The following is a 21728-nucleotide window of genomic DNA, read 5'->3' as shown; positions in this document are numbered from 1 at the left end:
AAGGGTTCCTCGGGCTCCCCCACGCCACGTGTTCACACCCCGGCCCAGCCGGGGTCGCCATAGCAACCGCAAGCCCAGGGAGCCGGGCCCGGCAACCTCGCCTCCCAACAAACTACAACCCCCAATGGGCTTTGCGAGGAGAGGCGGCGGTTCATTGGCTGCGAAGCCTTATGGGAGTTGTAGTTTTTTTAAAAGCCTCGCGCGAGTGTGTGTTTTCTGCTTCTTATGATGATGTTTGCCGGGCTGGAGCATCGTCTGCGATTGAAAGAAGATGACAAAGAGTTGGAGGGTGGGGGAGGGGCTTTCTTTTTGTAATAAATATTTTGGTAAATATATTTTATTATTATTATTGCTTTGCATCCAGATAGCGCCTAGGGCGCTCGGGTAATGACGCGGGACTGCACTGCGCTAGGCGCTGTATAAATACAGAACGAAAAGACCGTCCCTGCCCCCAGGATCTTACCATTGCAATCACTGTGTGCACCCCATCCCCTTTGTCAGGCTCTTCCCCCTCCCCTCGCCTGCTACCTTGGCTCCCACCTGCCCTGCTCTCCCAGGCAGGCAGCCCCTGTCCAGAGGGGCTCGCTTCCCGAGCCAGAGAGCTGGTTTGCTTGGGATGATCCTTATTTGCAGGACGCTGCTGCTGCTCAGTCGGTCTCACCCTCCTCTAGTTCTGTATATTCGGCTGGGGCCTCCCCTCTGCTCTCCTGAGCCCTCCTGGCATTCCACGTGTGGCCTGCCCCCCAAGAGGACCCCGCCCCACCCCTCCACCCCCCTGCCCTCTTCTCTCCTGCCCTCCCCCCTCTCCTCCCCTGCGCCCCCTTTTCTCCCCCAGCCCTCTCCTGGTCCGTCCCACCTGCGCTCTCACCTGTCCCCTGTGACGTCCCCTGCCCCCCCCAGAGGACCCCCACCCCTCCATCCCCCTGCCCCGCTTGTCTCCTCCCCTGCGCCCTCCTTCTCTCCCCCACCCTCTCCTGGTCCGTCCCACCTGCGCCCTCACCTGTCCCCTGTGACGTCCCCTGCCCCGGCTCCCACCTGGCTGCGCCCCGCCCCGCTCCCGCATTGGCCCGGCGCGGGGAGGCGGGCCCGGCCTGGCCCGGCCGCTAAGCGGATAGAGAGCGAGCAGCCGCCGCTGGAGCCGGACCCGGACCGCGGCTCGCCCCGTCGCAGCAGCCATGGGCTCCCTGCAGCAGCGTTTCCAGACCTTCCTCGACCAGCCCAACCTGCTCACCGACCTGCTGGGCCGGCTGGAGGCCAAGACCGGCGTCAAGCGCTACTATCTGGCCACAGGTGGGAGCCTGGGAACAGCGTCCTCTGAGCCGGGGCGCTCCCCAAGGACACCCCCCCCTCCTAGGGGACCTCCCGCTCCTGCGAACTCCCCCTTCCTACAGAGCCGGGCGTGCTACTTCCTTCCCCCCACCTTCCCCGGGGAGGGACACTTTATCCCCTTTGCCCTGCGTGGCCTCCCACTCTTGGGGAGCCCCTTGGGGCACCCCCTTTCTAAGGGGACCTCACCACAGTTCTCCGCCCATGCTCCCCAGGGACACCCTTTCTCAATATATCCCTGCCACATTCCTCCCACAAGAGACCCCCTTTCCCCCCGGGATCTCCCTTCCCAATGCCCCCTTCCCCCGAGGACTGGAGGAGCAGTTGCCAGTTGATCTTTGCCTGGAAAGGGAGAGTCTTGCAGGTGCGCTCCAGGCCTGTCCCATGAACGGGCTTTGCTTGGCTGAGTCAGTTTCGAGGGAAGGGGGGAGACCCTCCCAAGAAGGAAGAGGCTGAGCTCTTTGAAACTCTGCCTCTTGCTGAACTCCGAGAGCCTCTCCTGGTCTCTGACCACCTGAGGCCTGTTTGGTTTGCAATGTACAGCTCTCTAGGAGCTCTCTCCTCCACGGCCCAAAGCACAGTTGTTTCTGCGTCGCCTTGCTGCCGGGTGTGACGGTGTAGTGAGGGGCAGGGGGCGAGCTCTGGGGACGGGCACCGCCTGGTAGACCTGCTCTTGAGAAAAACCTGGCTGGAGGATGTGACCCCTTTTCAGACAAGCTATTTAAGGGGATAATAGAAGAAGTCCAAGTGTATCACGCTGCAGAGTTTAAACCAAACTCTTGGGATTGGGGGATGGGGGAGATCATCTCACATCTGCCTCCTGCGGGATTTCTTGCAGCTTCCTCTGAAGCAATTGGTAGGTACTGGGTTAGATGGTCCTTGGGTCTGATCCAGTCCAGCAATTACGATAGATCCTGTAAAAAGAAGAACAGGAGTACTTGTGGCACCTGTCAGATAGATCCTGTGTTTGCATCCAGTAATGGCACAAGACACATTGTTAATGTAGCTGCCTGTTTTGGCTGAATGGTCAGTCAGGGCTTCCAAGCTAAATGCCTAGCTATACCGTACTTTAGCGACTGTTTGGAAATTCAGTGACAGTTATGAACTCTCCCCAGCACTGCTCTGGGGGAAGGAAGTATCTTTGTGTAGGCGAGGGAAGCACAGAGGTCAAATAATAGGCCCAACAGGAAGTTTGTGACAGAACCGGGAACAGAAGCTGGAGTCCCCCATTTCCCCTCTAACCAAACCTCTCTCTCTGCATTGGCTTTCCACGAGACCGTTCTCAAACATTTGCTGCAGGCTGATGCTAGGAATCAAAATTCCCAGCTCACAAGCCCTGTTCTTGTGACCTGACATTTGGAGTTAATGTGCCAATAAAAGACCTTCTTCCCCCTTTCTTAAAAATCATCCTCTTTGTGCTCCCCGAGGTCACACGGTGTCGAATGTCACCTCCAACCTTTGCTAGGCTGACTCGGTGAAGTTCTTACTTAAATTCGAATTAAAGCTGATAAATCCGAATTAAAGTCGTAGTGTAGACCAGGCCTTACTCTGCAGCAAGTGCAGCAGCAGTTTTGAGGTCGCTGACTGCTGTAGCCTGTAGGATGGGACTGGCGCGAAGCTACTCCTTCATTTATAACTCTAAGCATCCTCTGCCAACTTCTAGTCCAAGTCTGATCCTAAAGGAACAAATAGGAAATTGCTCATTGGAAATTATATTTTTGCCTCCACCCTCTATGATGTATTCTCACCTGTCTTGTTTCTCCTTGGACCAACCTGCAGGATTGTGGTCCATGCGGCCGGACCCCTGTGCTCCGCTCATGGGACAACTTGCAAGATGGGGCTTAGACTCTCTGGGGCTGAGACGGGGTTATTTTATCACACCTGGCACATTGGGGTCCTGTTCCTGATTGCAACCTTTGGGTGCTGCTGTGATGGTGCATCACACTGGAGCCTGCGTGCTAGAGTACACTTTCCTCATTTCACCTGTACCTGGCTTTAAATGCTGTATGTCACAATGCTGGAAACATCTGCATAAAGAGATGGTGTCCTGTGTTTTTCAAGCAGGCAAATGTTTGCAAACTTAGCCCCCTGACATCCTTGCTGCCGAAGATCCAAGGGGTCTGTGTGGCACTCGGATATTTAGAATTTAATACACTCTCCTTAGTAGAGGGACATGTGAATTATTATCACTCAGACTTCAGCTAGAAGCAAGTCTTTGCCAAGATAGCTACTCTCTGTTGCCTAATGATTAACTCCTGTGAAAGGAGAGTTTGTCTCCTCCAAGCACAGGGCTTCTTTCCCTCTCTCCCTCCCCCACCCCGCCCCGCCAAGCTTTAATGCAAACTTTTGTTTTAGTCCAGCTGCGTTTTACTCTGATTTATTTTAATTACAATCTGGGTTACTGTACTACAGAGAGCTGCTGGCACGGAGTCCTTGACAAGTTGTCTTTGTCAGTGTCTGCCTGCAGTTCAGCCATGTGATGGGTTAAGTTGGGTAGTGGATGCTTGAGAACAAAGGGATATTAAAAAAGCAGCTCCCGTGTCACTGATCGGAAGCCGCCTGCTTCTGTTGCTGGGGTAACGTTCCTGGCTGCTGTACGCATTGAAAGGGGCCGCTCCCGTAAAACTTAATTTGCCTTTTAAACATCATTGTTCGTGTTCCCTTTTAGATCTCTTTAAAATCAATTTTTCTCCCCCGTGGGATGTTAAATGGAGCCATTAGTCTTTGGCCTCAGAAGACCAGGGATCTACTCCTGTTCTAGAATATGATTTGAAAGAAGTATGGTTGTCGTGCTAGATCTGCATGCATTATACCCATCGCCTACTTTGTGGTGGGGGGGAGGGGTGTTGCACTTTTTAATTAACATTTGCAAAGTGCTTTGGCGGTGTCTGGTACTGGGGAGATCCATGCAATATGCCCCATCTCTATAACGGACTAGATTAGCGGAGGCCTTGCTGATGAGGACTCGGGTGCACTGGCAGAGATCTGCATTGGGCAGGGCTGTGGGGAAGGTCAGGCTGAAGGTTGTCACGGAGCCACAAGATCTGTGCCCTGCCCCTGCTTTTAAACAGTCCCTTGGAGAAACCCAGCCCCCCAGTGGGTCACCGTCTTCCCATCCTAGGGCTCCAGCACTCGGTTTCACCCTAGGAGCTCTGCCCAGCGAGTCCCACTGAGATGCTTGCGCTTGGTCAAAGACCTTCTGTTCTTCAGGGACTATGCACTTTAGTGAGTATTTGCAGTGACCCCCGGCAGAGTAGGACTTATTAGTGGACTGTAACACAGCATTGGGGTGTCCTTAAATTACCATAGGGAAGCAAAGCTTAGGACGTGGTCTGTCCTGGCGCGCCGCACAGCCAAACTGCTGTTGGATCCATTTTTTTGGCTCTCCTTCTGTATCTTTGTCTGTCCCAGGTGAGAGCGCCCGCTGAGCCACCTGACTCTCAGCCCATTGTCCTCCTGCAGAGACATGCCCAGGTGGTCACGCGCTCTGCCTGCCCAAGGTCTTTGGGTGTCGATTGTTCAGTCCCATTGTCTTTCTGGATCCTCCACTGATATGGGTGGGTGTCAGCCAACCCATTTTACGACCCATTCGTACCACCCCAGACAGGCATGTGACCCAACATCCCCTGCTCTGCCTCCAAAGCAGGTTTAACCCTTTTGCAACCACTGGGTAGCAATGAAAGGACAGAGGGAAACTGAGGCACACATAGGCCGCATAAAAACTATTCTAGAAAATTCCCACTGTCACAAAGGGGCATTGGCCAAGCTGTCTCTGTGGGAGAACAGGGCTGGATTAGCAGGGAGTGCTGCATGTCAGAACTGATCTGGACTGGCAGAGCTGTGTGGCCGGCTTCCACAGCCAGTCACCGTTAGTCCTTTTATGATCGGTAAGGAAAAGAGAAATCCAAACACACAAGCAAAGGCCTTAATCCCACCTAATGAATGTGGTTGCTTCCCCCCCGTGCTACCTTTTTTTTCCTTTTGATACATGTCCCATTGTAGGGCTTAAGCAGGCTGGTATTTCAAAAGTTCCTGCAGTTAAACTTCATGCAGCCCATAAAACCAATTTTAAGGTTCTCAACTGAGCCCACCGCAGTGTGATGCTGCTTTATTTTAAAGGGGGGGTTGGCAAATGCCACACTGCAAACCCTGGGTAGGGCTGAAATGACTCCTGCCAGTCTGACCCAGGGGCTTTGACCCAGGACTTGCTGCCCTAAACCAGACCCAGAGTCAAGCTGGTCAGTATCCTGCCTCCGGCTGGCCAACCCAATTCTTCAGAGGAAGGTGCAAGAAAGCAGGCAAGTGTGGGATAATCTGCCCCCTGTGAAGGCTGCCTCCTCACCCCTAATAATTAGAGATGGCCTAAAGCTTGAGGTTTTTATGCCCCTTTTGGGGCCTGTCTGTGTGCTCTGTTCATGTTACGTACGCTATAACATGACCCTCCTATCCTGCAGAGTGTCATGTTCCTCTTCGGTAACTTATCCACTGAATATAAGCGCCTACTACCACTACTCGCTAATGGAGTTCCTCCTCTAGAGGCCTGCATTCTGGTGCTCTTGCAGAATTTGGTAACTGGAACTGTTTGCAAATCGGCATGAACCCATCCAGATCCGTTCACACATGTATTGATGAGCGTCCCTGCAGTCCCCAGTAGATTTGTCTGTGCTGGTGCAATGCCGGTCTTAGACTGTGGCATTGCTGGGGGGGAGGGGGGCATGAAGTAGGGCAATTAGCTGCCTCCCCTCCTCGATTCGGAGACAGGCCTAGCCTGTAACTTGCAATGCCGGGGGGGGGGGGGTATGTGGGGTGCCGCACTTACTGCTTTGCTTGTGCTTGGCGGCAGTGCGCGATCTTCCTGAACTTTGTGTCTCGACCTTTGTGCCGTCCCTGGATAACACCCAGCTGCTAGGCTGATCTACTGAACTCTCTCCATATGTGCATCCTTCAGGAACACTCAGTGCAGAACTTAGGGTTTTCTCTCTTCTAGGCTCGCCAGCATTCCCCTCTCCATGGATTAACTATGATGGGGTTTAACTACTGGGGCTGGGAGGGTTTAATTCTTAATAAACTACAAATATTTAGTACAAGTTTGTGCAGAGAACACTCCAAGACAGCAGCAAAGGTGTGTACGTATCGGGTCCCAGCAACTGGGAGACTCCCAGACAGGTTCCCTGAGCTCATGAGACCTCTGCCTCCCACGGAGGAGGGGGTATCAAGCTCCCCAGCTCTACTGCAGATGCTCAGGCAAGAGTGGGGAGAAGAAACACAGCCCCATGCCACTGAATGCCCAGGTGAACCACCCGCACTGCAGGAGAGTTCAGGTCCTGGAGCAGAGTGGCTACATTTTGGCTCTTCCCCACCATAATCCTCCTGTCCTACTATGCATGTGATGAGCTGTCCCCGTGCTCCTCCCTGTCCACCAGCTGTGGGCCCCCCATCCAATCTAAAGCTGATGTAGAGGAGCAAATGGAGTTGTTCTGTTGTCCTCAAGTAACATCCCTACCCGTCGTAGTCCTTGTTGTCAGGCATAGCAAACGCATCCTACCTCTCCCCTGCTGGCTTTCTCATGTGACTTCCAATAGTTCTTGGGTCAAGCTGGGTCAGATGTACTGCGAGGTCGCTGTGGGTGTGGCTGATCCTGGCTTACGCCCAGATTGGTGTGCAGAAGAAGAGGACTCCCCTCCCCCCCAAAAAAAACTTTTGGAGGAAGAGTTTTGAGGGCAGTTCTTCTGTGGCGCATGTCTGTGTGGCAGTAGCACCTAGAAGTCCCAGCTAAGATTTGGACCCCATTGTGCCAGGCGCTGTACGTGTATGTAATAGACATTCTACCCCCAGGAGCTCACAACCTAAATAGACGAAACAAAGCGTGGGAGGGGAAGAGGCACATAGAGGGGACATGCCTGTGGTGTCACAGCAGGTCAAGGGCAGAGCTGGGAACTGAATGCAGGTGTTTCGAATCCAATGCCCCTAACCACTAGACTACACTGCATCTCCAGTCATCTGAGCTGGTTGTCTCCTTTGTTTGCCCCAGAAGGACCTGACTGAGGAGCAAGAATCCAGAGGTCTCTGAATTGCTCTCTGCCTATCGCATCCTATATTTTTCCCCAGTGCTGCTGCTCTTACATGCAGCTGGTTTTAAAAACAGAACGGACACCCCCTAGCATTAGCCTGAAGGCCAGCAAGACACCCTCCTTCCATTAAAATAACTTGTAAGCTTTCAGATCCATTAGCAATGATGGACGCCTCTCCGCTTTGTTTTCCTTTCTTCCAGAGCTTGCTAATGTCTCCTTGCAAACATCTTGGTACTTAGTAGCAATTTTTGCTTCCCCTCCGCAACACGGAATGCAGCAGCGTGTTCCCGAACAGCCCGTTCTCCCGACGGAGCGGCTCTCTGAGCTCTTGGAACCGATGGGAAGACCGGCCCTCGCACAGAATCTGATGCGCCCTGTGGACGACAGGGTTGTTCCTAACCTGGCAAATAGTTCCTCAAAGTTAAGGAAGCGATAGAAATGGGGAGGGGGAGGAGTGGGCATGGCCTATGGGGCCCTACACCTTGAAGCGGTCGGTTCAAATCCAGCCCTGGCAGGTTCTACCGACTCCATCTATTGGGGGGGGGGGGGGGGGGGGGGGCAGAGGCTGCTGCTGAACTGAAACGAGTCGGCCTCAGTCCAGTCCTCATCCATATTTTAAAAAAAGACCAGCACAGCCCCTGCTAACTGGCCGCATTAACAGGAGGCTGGGTGAGGGGGAGGTTTTCCACTAGCTGCAAAGAACCAGCTGACAGAATGGAGGTGACTAGCTCTTAGCGGTGTCAGGAGACGCCTCTCTGTCCCTTCCGGGGCTCTGCCTTGCTTGATGTTGGACTTCTCCACTGCTCCCATCAGGGTGGATTTGATTTAAATCACTAGTCAGGAGGACTCAATTTAATCATGATGACCTCCTGAGGTCCCTTCCAACCCTGATATTCTATGATTTCTACATAAAAGTGCATTCTTGTTGGTTGTTATAACCTTAATACATATTCTTCACAACTCAGAGATAGATGTAGGTTTCATTTTTAGAAGGTACACACGATACATTTTTAAACAGTGATTTCTTTTTGAAAACTTTTCAGATTAGTTTTACAGCTATATCAGAAAATGAAAGATTGTTTGGTTATTTCATTTACCAAAGGTAGTTGAAGCAGATAGTTCACCTCCCAGTGACTTCATAAATATCTCCAATTCAACAGGTTACTCATTAATATTTGGAGGATTTTCTTGCCATGCTGTATTCGGAGGAGAACATCACCAGACAGACATTTAAATTGTTTTATTTAACTAAAACAACTTTATGTATTCTGGATTTTTTTCTTCAACAGCAAACGCATAATATTTTAACAAAACAAGCATATGAATTTTTTAATTTAAACATTCACTTTTTTAAAAAATCAGGTTTGTTTTTGTTAAAATTTATTTGACTAAAATAGTTAAATGAAATATTTAAAAAAAAAATCAACTGTCATCCAGGTCAACATGAGAAACTTAAAATATTGGCTTCTGCAGCTAACTCAGTCGTCTTCACCTCCGTTTTCCTGTTTGTTCATAATCTGGAAAAGAAAAACAAGCTTTCCTGCTTTTTCAGGTCCCAAACGATTTCTCAATTTGGAATAAATTAGTCCAAAGGAAGAAAATATTCTTTCTACACCAGCAGAAGAAGCTACTGCTGTTAAAAGTGAAATTATCACTTCAACAGTGTCTGAATCCAAGTGCTTAAGTGACTTCCACCAGTTCACTGGTGTGACTTTCTTTAAAACATCCTCAGCAAACACATTTCTTGAATGGTTCTTATTCCCAAACTGGGTCTCTTTTACAGCCTGCTGCCATTATAGGTTTTCCCTTCTAATGAGAGAATGGTAGATCTCAAATCAATGAAGGCTACACTCCGACTTCAAGACTTGTGGAATATGCTGCTTTAAACGTTTTCACTTTTGTTTCTACTGCCTGTCCCTCCCTTCTCACATCTATCTCCAGATTTCTTCTCCTATTCCACCCCAACAATCTTCTATTCATTGAACTTTTTTAAACTTTGCACTTTGAGAGAGGTAAGGGATTGACTGTGTGTATACAAGTTTGCAGAGGGGCAATAGGATTGAGGTCGGTTATTTCTCGCCTCTAGATATTTACTTATTTATTTGAAAACATTTTTGCTGTTAACAAGCATGTTATCTCTGGAGACGCAAATCCAGAGTCTGAGAACTGCAAAACTAAGCATCTCTGATGGTATCTTCTAGACTGAGCACTGAGTCCCATTGGGTAGATAGAAAGATTAGCCTAAATAATCTATACAGAAGCCTCTGGAACCCCATAAAATTGGGGCCCTAATCCATGAACTATTGGAACTCATTTATATTCATGTAACGTTTAAGAAAAGTTTTATATTGCCTCATACTGTAGAATTTGTAATCCCTATTCCATGATGAGGCATTATAGGTCAAAGATAGTGGTGTTTTTTTGTTTTTGTTTTTGTTTTGTTTTTTTTGTCAAAGCATTTGATCAAAAAAATCCGTTTTGGGGTGGTTGTTGTTTGTTTGTTCACCCTGGCTCCCAGGAGTCCTCAGAGCTCCTTAGTAGCCTTGCTGGGGAATGGGCAGAACTACACCCCCGCCCTGTTTCAGTTTTACTCTTTGCTTGTCGCTCACAGGATGCAACAATAGGTGCAAAGCCCAGGGGAAAAGAGGGAACGTGAGGCTCCCATGGGATCAAAGGTTCTTGCCAGGTCTCTAGAGGTTTTTATTTCCAAATGCCAGTCAGTATCTTGTGCAACAGGAATTTCAGGGAAGGAAAATCTCAATGTACTGCAGGCCTCGGGATCGTTAAAGGAACCTTTGAACGTTCTCTCGTGGGGCTGACCGAATCTTTCTGTTATACGTTGGTTCTTATCTTGCCTTCATCCCCACGGTATCTGAGCGCCATCCTTTTGTGTGTTAAGCGACCGGACTGGCATCCATCACGTGTGGCTTGTTCTCTCACCCCCTCTGCCGGGGGAGAATTGTGTGTGTTGTGCAGTGTTAAGATTTAGCGTCTCTTTCTAATGCCCACGCTGCTCTGCTTGTATTGGCGAAGGCAGGGTGGAGGAGTGTGCCTTGCACTTGGAGCAGAAGATCAAGAGGTCCGTGATGGGGCCCCTTGTTCCTGTAGGAGTTTGTTCCGTGGTCTCTGAGAAAGCTCCGACTCCTGCACCGATGCGCTTTACCTTCCTGGGAGAACCACAATAAGCCAAGCTGGAGTAAATAACACTGTCACTTGTTAGCATCTTCCATTGAAGGATCTCAAAGCACCTTGACTATTAATGCCTCATGACAGCTCTGTGGAGTAGGTCGGTATCAAATCCCAACCCCCCCCCCTTTTTTTTTACATATGGGGAAACTGAGGCACAAAGTGACTGGCCTATGGTCACATGCTGAGTCCGTACCCACCCTCTTGTTGGCAGGGAGTCGTCTTAGGCCATGACTGTTTAAATGAGTGAGACTTTGAGGGTATGTCTGCACTGGAGCTGGGGGTGTAACTTCCAGACATCCCCCCCCCACCCCCATCCCACACACATCTAAAAATAGCAGTGTACCCACAGCAGCAGGACAGACTGGCCGCCCAAGTACATCCCTCAGGTTTCAGATAAGTCCTATTTGGGGTGGCTACCCCCATCCTGCTACTTGCGTTGCCATGGCTACGCTGCTATTTTTGGTTCCCTTGCTTGATCAGAGCTAGCAGGGGTATGTCTACCCCAGCTGGAAATTACCTTCCTGCTCCAGTGCGGACGTATCCTCAATATCTCTGCCGTGGTGTGACGCTTCACTGGGGTACCCAGGGTTGTGAGGCTTCTTGTCACCATGTGCCCCGTCTGTGCCTCTGGGAATACAAGCACTGCCGTGCAGGCCTCTGTCGGCCCTGCTCTCTCCGTACAGCTTAAAAATAAGCACGTTCCAACCTCTGAGCGTTTTCCTGGAGCAACCAGCCACTGATCCACTGGAATTCCCAGATCCTCTGCTCCCAAAGGAGCAGTACCCCGCCCCAGCCTACTAGCACAGCACCGCTTAACACACAGCACTTGTACTCGCTTGCTCCATAAACAAATCTATGTTTCTTCTACAAAGCACAGATTCCAACCGGGGCCAGCAGACCTGTTGGAAAGAGAGGGTTACACATGAAATAAAATCATAACCCAGGTCCCAGAGCCTAAACTTAGCAGGCCCCTATGGTGTCATAAGAGCCAAAGCTCGCCCCAAATCCTCTGTGCAGGACAGCTGTGCTCTTCTGTTCATACAGTGAACTGTGGGCTTGCTTACTTCCTAGGTGAACGATACCAGGGTGTCCCTTTACAGCCCACAGATATATCAAGTGTCCTTTGGTCTTTAGTCATCCTCCTGCTGTGTGTTCCTGGCTGGAGATTTTGCAGTCTCTTGTTAATGTTTGCTGGGGACTCAGCACGCACACAGGGATCTGTGGTGAAGTATACAATCCTTTGCATATAACCAGACAGGTAGAGACGTGTTTCCTACCTGTCTGATAGGGACATGTTAGTCACCTCCTGGTGGCCTGCTTTAACTCTGACCTTAAGAATATAATTTCCAGCCTGGGTACAAAACTCCTTAAATATTACCTTTGCCTACAATTTGTCATGGTTCTGCTGACCTGCGTACTACTGGCTCTCCATTGAAACTTTGCATGCGCTCCTTCAGTGACTTGATGTGCCGAGAATGGATCCTGTAAAACTGTGTACCCCCTGTGCCCTCTGACACTTGGCATCATGAGTTCCCTGGGTCATACATGGCAAAATGCCCATTAATAAATGCCTTCAGGCGAGTGACCCCTGCCTGATTTCCGCCATTGGAGGCAGGAAGGTAGGATCAAAACAAATAAAGGAGAGCTTCCTGGCCGGCCCTGTGCAAATGAGAAGTTAAAGGAAATAAGGAAGAGGGTATCAGCAGATGGGAGGTAACCCAACCTAGGAGTGAGCTTGTCTGTCTGGTGGCCGCACAACCAGACTGGCCATCTGACCACCAACAAAATAGATCTGCCACCACCACTCTGGGGGGGTTTCTCCAATCACAACTTTGTTTTGGATCTAGCTGGCTAATGGTAGTCGCACACTAGCACTAATCTCACCCCTGGGGATTGTGACTCTCTTCCTGTCTCCTTTCCTGGCCAGGTACCATCGCTTTCCTGGGGTTCTACCTCATGTTCGGATATGGTGCCTCGCTGCTGTGCAACCTCATTGGCTTTGTCTACCCAGCCTACATCTCGTAAGTGCCAGCAGTCTGCGCTCCGCCTAGCACTGCGGCTCCCTGGCTTTACATGGGGGCAGGGGTGTTAATTTCACCGCTGAGAACGTCTCTCTGGGGAGAGGGACCCGGCAGAAAGCAAAATGTTGTTGTAGTCACCTCCAATGTTGACGGGCAGAGCCCTCTGCTGGGCCAGCATGTTTAGATGAGCCCCACAAAAATACTAAAACGATCAGTATTTGCCTGTTGGGTATGAAATGCTAAATACTCATCGTCCAGGGAGAACGTCCCACAATGTTGCTTGAGTCCCAAATTTAGTCTCCATTAGGTTTTTTGACCAAGAGAGTTAGATAGGGGTGTGCTCAACTTGAGGCTCCCTTAAAGGGGCATGTTCTTCAAACAGTGAATACTCAGCAAAGTCTCTGTGGGGCGCCCAAAACTGACCCTCCCAACTCATTTAGTAAGCTTTGAAAATCTCCGCCTTAACGTGCCCGTCTTCAACGCACCTAAGCAGTGTAGAGGGTAGAACTGACCTGTCCCCTTTCTGCCCGTAGCATCAAAGCCATTGAAAGCACCGACAAGGACGATGATACCATGTGGCTCACGTACTGGGTGGTCTATGGAGTCTTCAGTGTGGCAGAGTTTTTTTCCGACACCTTCCTCTACTGGTTCCCGTTTTACTATGCTGGAAAGGTAACGGGGGGGGGGGGCACAGAGATCGGCTTCTGTCCTATTTCTCCCTCCGTGATTTATCTTCTGGAGATAAAACCTTGGGTTAATGTGGAGTTGACCAATTAGTAGCACTATAGGCTTGGGGCCAATCTCTCTCTGGTGTAACTGGAAGTCCATACCAGGGATGGCTCTAGCCTGGCGTTTCTATCCATCGTGGGTGTCTAGAGGGTTGCTGTTTCTAGGTGGAGAGTCCAGCCCAAAGCTCGTTGAACCTGGCAGAGACTCCCATCAAGTTCAATGGGTTTTAGACCATAACTATGGAAGCCCACCATGGTACCAGTGGTTGCTGAGCAGAGCCATGCTGGGATAAAACTCACTGGCTCCTCTTGGAGGTGATTCTTCACCTAACTGGGTCTGAGACCACCTAAAACTTAAACCGATGCTCGTGTGAACCGGAACAGACCACACAGAGTTTGTTCAGGTCTAGCTGGAGCCTCTTGGCTGCTTTCCTCTCCTCGTCCAGCTGGGCTGGCTGAATGCTCCTCACTGAGGGTTTGTCCTGCTGACGTCCCCCGTGGCCAGTTCTGTCCTTTAAAGCTGATGCATTGGAACAGTTTGTGAGGCCTCTGTCTTGCCACCTGACCTCTGGGTCTCTTCCAAACCTGAAGTGAAGTGTCTCCTTCCCTGCAGTGCCTGTTCCTGGTCTGGTGCATGGCGCCTGTCTCCTGGAATGGCTCTCAGGTGTTGTACCAAAACGTCATCCGGCCCTTCTTTCTGAAGCACCACCGGGTAGTAGACAGTGTGATCAGTGACCTGAGCGGCACGGCGCTCGACGCTGCTTCGACAGTCACCAGAGAAGGTACCGCGTCCTAGTCCCTCTCTCTGTTCTGTCCTGTGTTCTCAGTTACCCCGTTCCTGTGCTTAGGACAGCAATGGAGGGAGGGGCGTTAAAACACCTTTTGTTCTCCCGTATTCTGGGGCAGGGCCCTACCTGGTCAGGGTGTAAGTTAGAGCTGTCTCAGGGCTGCTCTAATTTCGGCATTGCTTCCCATGGCCTCGTGTGTGTCCTGGGAAGCAGCGATTAGCTGTCATGTAAGGTATTCCAGCCATGCCTCCAGTCTGCCCCTGTACTGGGAGCGGGGCTCTTACGCCAGCCTGGGAGACCCTCTGAGCTGGGAGTATTTTCAGAGGGCTGTTTGCACCCTGCTAGAGCAGCACAGCTGGAACTGCGAATCAGGCCCTCGTTCAAGACTAGACCATCCCCGTCGGTGTCGCTGCAGGAACATGCGCTCTCTCCACCCTTCTCTCGTTCCGTAACTTCATGGCCAGATAGAGCCCTGTCTCCTCTCCGCAGCAATACAAATCGGCTCGTAATCTCTTGCCTCTTCTCCTTTTTTCTTTCTCTTCCCTTCTGCCGCTCTGCACAGTCCTCTCTACTCTGGCCAAGAGCAGAGCCCGTCTGGTGTCCGAGGCGGCCACAGCTCAGCTTGTCTGTATGTAATAACTCATGTCGTTCACCCATGGAGCAAAGGTCCGTTTAGCATGACTTCCCCACATGCACACACACATACGCACGTCAGTGTGGGCTGGACCAGGACACTCGCTCTTGGGTTTTAAAGGCAGCCAGTTCAAATCTTGGTGCTGTTTGGAGCAAAGCCCCATAGCATGGTCTTGGTTGAAGATGCTGCTTTATCTCCTGTCCCCGTGGCTGCTAGAATTTGGGAGTCCGGGGGCGGGAGGTGCAGTGATGGCTCAAGGACTTCTTAATTGGCCCTAGAGCCTCTCCAATGGATGGTTCAAATCCAGCTGAAGATCAGTACGGACCAGAACCTGTCTTCAGGGGCCTTCTTATTTTGGTGGCTACTATCTAGTTGCCAGTGGATTCCTCCCCCCCCCCCCCCCTAGATTTTTAAAGCCAGAGGGACCATTGCCAAACTAATCTGATCCCCAGCATAACACAAGCCCGACAGTCACCCAGTAATTCCTGCATTGTGCTCAATACAAAAACCACCCACTGTATTGGCCCTCCGGCTGGCAGCCTTGGCAGACAGGGAAAGAAACCTCCCCCTCCGGCCCCAAACAAGGGTCGCTCAGTAGTAGGGTTGAGGTACACCAGTAGTCGCAGTGTCAGGAAGCCAAGTTCTACCAGGGCTCCATCTGCTCTGGGGGGCCAATGGAGATGGCAACAGTCTTTGCAGCTGTCAAAGTCATGCTGAGTTCGTGCAAAACAGCTAGAGGAAGGTGCTGGGGTGAACATGTGCTCTCTCCTCTCTGGTCACCGACTGATTAACAGGTTGCCTCTGTACAACCACCATAACTATTGCTAACCCCAAAAACGTAACTTGAGTATGCTTAGCAGCAAGCTTGTGACATGTGATTGCAGCCCAGAGCATTATGGGTAACTTATGCAGATTTGCATGACCGTGGAGATCTTATTTCTCCAACAGGAGTCAGTGATGGGGCTGTCCTGCTGGTCCTCGATAAACGTACTTGGATTGAAAACCCTTGTGGTTTCTTGAGGAAGCTGGTGATGCTGGAGGAAAATCTCCTCATTGGGGGTCATGCTAAACTCTCCTTTCTCTTCCTTCCCTTGTGGAGAACAGTCCATCTGTCCTCTAGATTCCCACACCTCCCTGGCCTCGAGTAGCTTAACCTCCCAGTCTAGAAGGGTGCACTGTAGTCTGTCTTCCCTTTGCTTATTACTGTGGTGTTCGTGTCCATTCACATACATGCCTTGGTGGTAGATACTTTTGGGTGGGGTTTGGTATGTCTGTTCTCTCCTGGGTAGCACCTGTCCCAGATCCAAGGGTATTTGGGCAGTTAATGCCTCGGCGTGCTATTTCAGTACAGTTCAGACCCAGCCTGGTGTCTTGGCAGGCGGAGCAGTGCCACGCTGGAGACCCACGTTTTGGGGGTGGGGTCATGTTCCAGGGGCCCACAAGAGACTTGTCGGTGAAGGTGAAATCCAAGGGCCTGGGAAAGGGATGGCTGTGGCAGGCCAGCTGGATGGAACGGCGCTGACGTGGTTTCTCCCCTGGGGGGAGTGGGTTGCTCCAGAAAGGTCTGGTTGTTTCTCCCTGAGACCACGAGGACTTGGGGTACTGTCTGCAGTGCACTGCTGCTTGTGGGGAACAGGGCCTTCTCCACCCCCAACGGGCATCAGATGATGGGTGCTGAAGTCCAAGACAGGGGCTGTATCGTGGGGTGACCCTGGAGGGGAGGGAGAGAGGAAATTGCAGAGTCTCTAATCTGGCCTGAGATCCGGCGCAAGGCCTGTGGCAAAGAAAAAACTACCCCTTGGATGGCTGAGCCAGGAAAACTCGCCCAAGGGGGGGCGTCCCCTGCCTTTCATCCCTTGAACTGACCCCAGCTGTCTGTGTGTGAAATGACGGTGCTGGGAGTTCCCAGCTGCCCATCGGACACACTAAACCCATCAATCGCATTAGCCAGAATTGGATTACCCTGTGCGCTCTGTTCCAGCAACACAAATAGCTCTGCTAACGCAGCCCTCCCTAGTGTGAGCGTTCTCAGGGGGCATCAGTCCCAGCCCATGATCCACCTTCCAGCTGGGGGGTGCAGTCCCTGGCTGGGAAGCCTGCTTGGTCCCCTTAAGAGACCAGAGGGGAAAATCACTTGGGGTTCGTCTACACTGGGCTGCGTCAGCTGATTCCGGCTTGGGCTGGAGCCCGGGCTCTGGGACCGTCCCCTTTGCAGGCTCCAGCCCGAATGTCTACATCGCATTTCAACATCCCCATGAGCCCGAGTCAGCTGAGGCAGGCCAGACGCTGGTTTAAGTGCAGTGTAGACCCCGCCGAGAGGTGCCCAGTTACTGCCGAGTGTGTGGTAGGTATGGCTGCCGAGATAGGAACCTACCCAGGGGCTGAGAGAGGGTTAACTTCGAAAGCAGGTGGACGGGCGTGTGTAAAGCCTCAGGTGACAATGGGACCTAGCTGGTGCTTTAGGTTGAATAGCAGGTCCAAAGATTGCCACTCCAGTTCCCTTGGGGAGGGGCACGGATCCGCCCCTGCAGCTGTGGGCAAGGGGTGGGCTGCAAATTCTTCGCAGCTCTGGTTTTCAGGCCCCTGCTGCATGTACAGTAGAACCTCAGTTTTGAACACCAGAGTTACGAACTGACCAGTTCACCCCATGCCTCGTTTGGAGCCAGAAGCGCACAATCAGGCGGCAGCAGAGACCAAAGAAAAGCAAATACAGTACTGTTAAATGTAAACTACTAAAAAAAAAAAAAAAAAAAAAAAGGGAGGGGAGCAGTATTTTTCTTCTGTATAGCACAGTCTCAAAGCTGTTTTAAATCAATGTTCAGTTGCAAATTTTTGAAAACCACTATAATGTTTTGCTCAGAGTTACAAACAGCCATTCCCAAGGTGTTTGTAACTCTGAGGTTCTACTGTCCCTCTGCCTAGCGAGCCCCTGGTCCCCTGGCTGCATGTCAAATACACGGGTTCAACTGGGCAGTGCTCCCAAAGAGGAGAATCTGGCTCTGGCCTGTCTGGGCTGGAGCACCTAGCGATAACCCCCCCGGGAAAGCTGATGCAGTGGTTTGTGGTGTTATAGCTGGATTACTAGGGCTCTAGCTGCTCCTAAAGTGGATTAGGTAGGAACTCTGCCAAGAAGTTCACAAGCTTGCACACAAGGGTACCTCTGTGCCAGCGCAAGGCTTTTGTCTGCCTCCTGTTAGGGCCGAGCGTTTTGCCTAAGCGTGAGAGCAGCACAGACTTCTTAACCCGAGGCAGGACATTGCCAATGTCTTCTCTTCTTTGCTTCACTGGAATAACAGGTTTTGTGGGGCCTAATACCCAGGGAATAGGGGGTAGGATAAAGGGGAGCCTAGTGGTTAGAGTAATGCTCAGCAAGTGGGGCACCTGGGTTTTATTCCTGGCTCTGGGAAGGAATGTTGTCTGGTGATTCGAGCACAAGCCAGAGGCAGCACTCCTAGATTCTCTATTGCTGGCTCTGCCATGGATGTGCTCTATGACCTTGGGCAAGTCACTTCTCTGTGCCGCCACTGCCTGGTCTGTAAAATGGGGACAATACTTCCCTTGCTCAGTAAGGGTGGAGACAGAGGTTATAGGGATCATTCTATCACTCGGAGGCCTTCCAGTGACAGGGGACCAATGTGCTAATTGCCTTTATTTTCCTCCTTGTAGCATCCAAAGCAGCAGTGAACCTTAGTCTAGAATCTGACAAGACCAAGTGAGGACGGAGCTCCAAGGGGCCGGCTGTTCTGAGTTTCCCACTGCAACTCCCTAAACCAAAGGCTTGAAGTAACCCACGGGCACCCGTCAATAAGATGGTGATCCCCTTCCCCGTCTGAAACCACACTGGCCAGTAGCGACAGCAAGCAACTGGCTCCAAGGTGTCTAAGAAGTACAGCTTCCAGATCTCCCCAAACCTAAAGAGCTCCCGCAGATCTAAAATTGCAGCCAAGCACGTGCTGGGAGTCGGCACCGTGGGACCTTCTGATCTCAAATAGACACACAATTTGGTAGTTCCTGTTTTACAGGCAGCCTTTATTCTGCAGGAAGGCTGTTGGCTCTGCGCTAGAGATCACGGGGGCTGCTGGTGTTTTTGTGATGTAGAGCACAGATTGGAGTGGGGAGGGGGAGACAGTCCTCTGTAGCTAGCCTGAGCCCTGCCCTTCTAGTATTTTTGTGGCCTGAGCTTAGGTGTTGAATCATAATGCAGTATAACTCCCTCAGGGGGTGGGGGGATTCTGCACCAGTTACCACTGGCTATAAAGCCTTCAAGCCCCCATCCTGTTCCCCCACCCCTGGGCCCCTCAGTCCTCCTAACACAGGATCCTTTGCAATAAACCACAGCACGAAAGGGAGAAGGAAGTGGGTTCTGTAGCTGTCCATCTCACGGGTTCTTTTCCTGGCTCTGGCTCGTTCAGTTTTCACTTCAGCAGGCGGGGATCCAGCGTCCCACAGCAGTCAGCTCTTCACTTCCCCTCGCACACCCCAGCCTTGTGCTGCTTCTCTCTGAAGTCAGGGGCCAAGCTCCCCACTTTCCGTAGCCGTGGCCCTTCTAGGTAAACAGCCAAGCCGGGCGAGGTGCCGGTTTGCAAACAATGCTGGCTGAAACAGAAGGATGTTCATACGAGGCTTCAGGGGGAGGGAGTTCCAGACTATTCACTCTTCTGCAATCACTAGCAATAGCAACAACGCAGAAGTTGCTGCTCCGCTTTGGGATCATAAAACTAACCACAGCGGTGCCCTGTACGGGGCAACGGAGGTGGGGAATTAACATGCACATGAAGCTGATGCCTCCAGGGAGATCCTGCAATCCACAGAAATGTTCATAAATCTTTAATCCATTTGAAGGAGGAAAGCAGCAGTAAGCCTGACTTTTGAAATGCTGACTCATGGTTTTTTTTTTTTTTTTAACCCGCTGCTTGCACTTCCCTACGAGCAGTTACATAGCTGACCAAACGTCCACACCAGTTCAGAGTCTTCTCTCCACTCCTGCCCCAGCTGCCCGCAGCCTCTGCCTGAATCCCAGCACTGAGTGAACTCCAGGAAGGGGTCCCGAGGGAGTTTTTGGACTTGCACAGACAACAGGAATGCAATAGGGGACAGGTGGCCTTTGTGGGAAAGGGGACGTTGGCACCAACCTGTGAGCAGCGCACGCTCCATAGCCTGCAGCCCTGGAGCTGTGCTTGCGTCCTAGCAGGCTGCTTTGGCAGTCGTGTGTTCTGGCCGTCTGGTTAAGTGTTGGCTCTGCAGTTCACTTCCAGAACTGGACACGGCAGGATCTTCCAGTGGGGTGTGTGCTGTGAGCAGGATGCTTTCAGGGCATGTTTGCTTTCCAGGGGTTTGGCATCGGGCGTTTGCTAGCTTTGACATCCTTCACTAAACCAACCAGCTGTAACTTAACTTGGACCAAATCTTAATCCTGTTTGAGTGTGGAAAAACCTGGTCTTCGTCTGCCACTCTACACTTCAGGCGCTGAACTCTAGCGTGTCGGCGATCTCCCTCCTCTTTCAAAAAATAAAATGTTAGTTTATCTAATTTGCCCCCTGCCAGGATCGGATTAAGTAATCTCAACAAGCTGTGAATTCTGCAGGGAGCAACTGGCTTCCATTTGTCCTCCATGGTGACTCCATCAAGTTACAGCAGTTCATGTACTGGCTGCATTTTTATTTAAAAAAAAAAAATAGTTGCTCATAACATGATTTTTTTCCCCCCTCTCATTTGTATCCATTTATTTTGTATGAAACAGAATGAATGTGACTCATAACTTCTTTCTGTTCATGGCTTTTATTTGCATTGCTTGTTCTCTTCATGCTTGACTTGATTCCTGACGCAGACTCTGAATCCTGGGGAAGGGAGAGGGTGGACCAATGAAAGTGCCCCCTCCCCAATTTAGAGGAAGGGCTACAGAGCACCACAGATGCCCCATTCTGCCACTGCACCTCAACCCTGGGCTCTTCTGCGTGAGACAGAGAAGGGAGATTGGACGCTGTCATTCCGTCACTGGAGTGCCATCTGCTTGCTTCACACAGGCAGCAAAAGCCATCTGAGGGTAACAACTTAGAAATTATCTGAATTTGCTCCAATGTGGATGTAACTCCCCTTAAAGTTAGTGAGTTACTGCTACTTCAACCCAGGGTGGATTTGATTTAAATCATGATTTAAATCACTAGTCACAAAAACTTGATTTAATCATGGATTTCTACATAAAAGTGCATTCTTGTTGGTTGTTATAACCTTAATACATATTCTTCACAACTCAGAGATAGATGTAGGTTTCATTTTTAGAAGGTACACACTATACATTTTTAAACAGTGATTTATTTTGAAGACTTTTCAGATTAGTTTTACAGCTATATCAGAAAATGAAGGATTGTTTGGTTATTTCATTTACCAAAGGTAATTGAAGCAGATAGTTCACCTCCCAATCACTTCATAAATATCTCCAATTCAACAGGTTACTCATTAATATTTGGAGGATTTTCTTGCCATGCTGTATTCGGAGGAGAACATCACCAGACAGACATTTAAATTGTTTTATTTAACTAAAACTACAAGGCTATGTATTCTGGATTTTTTTCCTTCAACAGCCAACATATAACATTTTAACAAAACAAGCATATGAGGTTTTTTTAATTTAGTTAAACGTGCATGTTTTTTTAAATCAGATTTGTTTTGTTTAAAGTAGTTAAATGAAATTTTTGTTTTTAAAAAACAAAACAAAAATTGACTATCAGCCAGGTCAACATGAGAAACTTAAAATATTGGTATCTGCAGCTCTGGAACCCCATAAGGGTGGGTCTCTAATCCATGAACTATTGGAACTTATTTATAAAACCTTTCTTAAACTTTACATGAATGTATTGTCTCCTACTATAGAATTAGAATTTATAATCCCTATTCCATGATGAGATCTCTTTGAGCTATAATGTAACTTAATTAAAACTATTGTTTTTTCCCTCAAAAAGCATTTTATCAAC

The 21728-nt window shown here is 50.3% G+C and overlaps 1 protein-coding gene across 2 annotated transcripts; it reads left to right on the top strand.

Moving 5' to 3' along the window:
* Positions 1-1055: 1055 nt before the first annotated feature.
* Positions 1056-20519, top strand: REEP6 (receptor accessory protein 6). 2 transcript variants are annotated; one of them, XM_065578137.1, is made up of 6 exons: positions 1056-1290; positions 12514-12607; positions 13141-13279; positions 13949-14117; positions 14686-14751; positions 18424-20519. In XM_065578137.1, exons 1-6 carry the CDS (start codon positions 1176-1178, stop codon positions 18471-18473), a joined length of 633 nt encoding a protein of 210 aa, XP_065434209.1. In that variant the 5' UTR covers positions 1056-1175; the 3' UTR covers positions 18474-20519. The 2 variants fall into 2 exon arrangements, with proteins under 2 accessions (XP_065434209.1, XP_008169745.1); XM_008171523.4 differs by lacking the exon at positions 14686-14751 and having other exon boundaries at positions 1059-1290.
* Positions 20520-21728: the final 1209 nt, after the last annotated feature.

This window comes from Chrysemys picta, chromosome 25, assembly GCF_011386835.1.
Source record: "Chrysemys picta bellii isolate R12L10 chromosome 25, ASM1138683v2, whole genome shotgun sequence".
NCBI classification, from domain to species: domain Eukaryota; kingdom Metazoa; phylum Chordata; order Testudines; family Emydidae; genus Chrysemys; species Chrysemys picta.
Note: the sequence above shows the minus strand (reverse complement) of the source record. Positions and strands in the feature narration are given on the sequence as shown.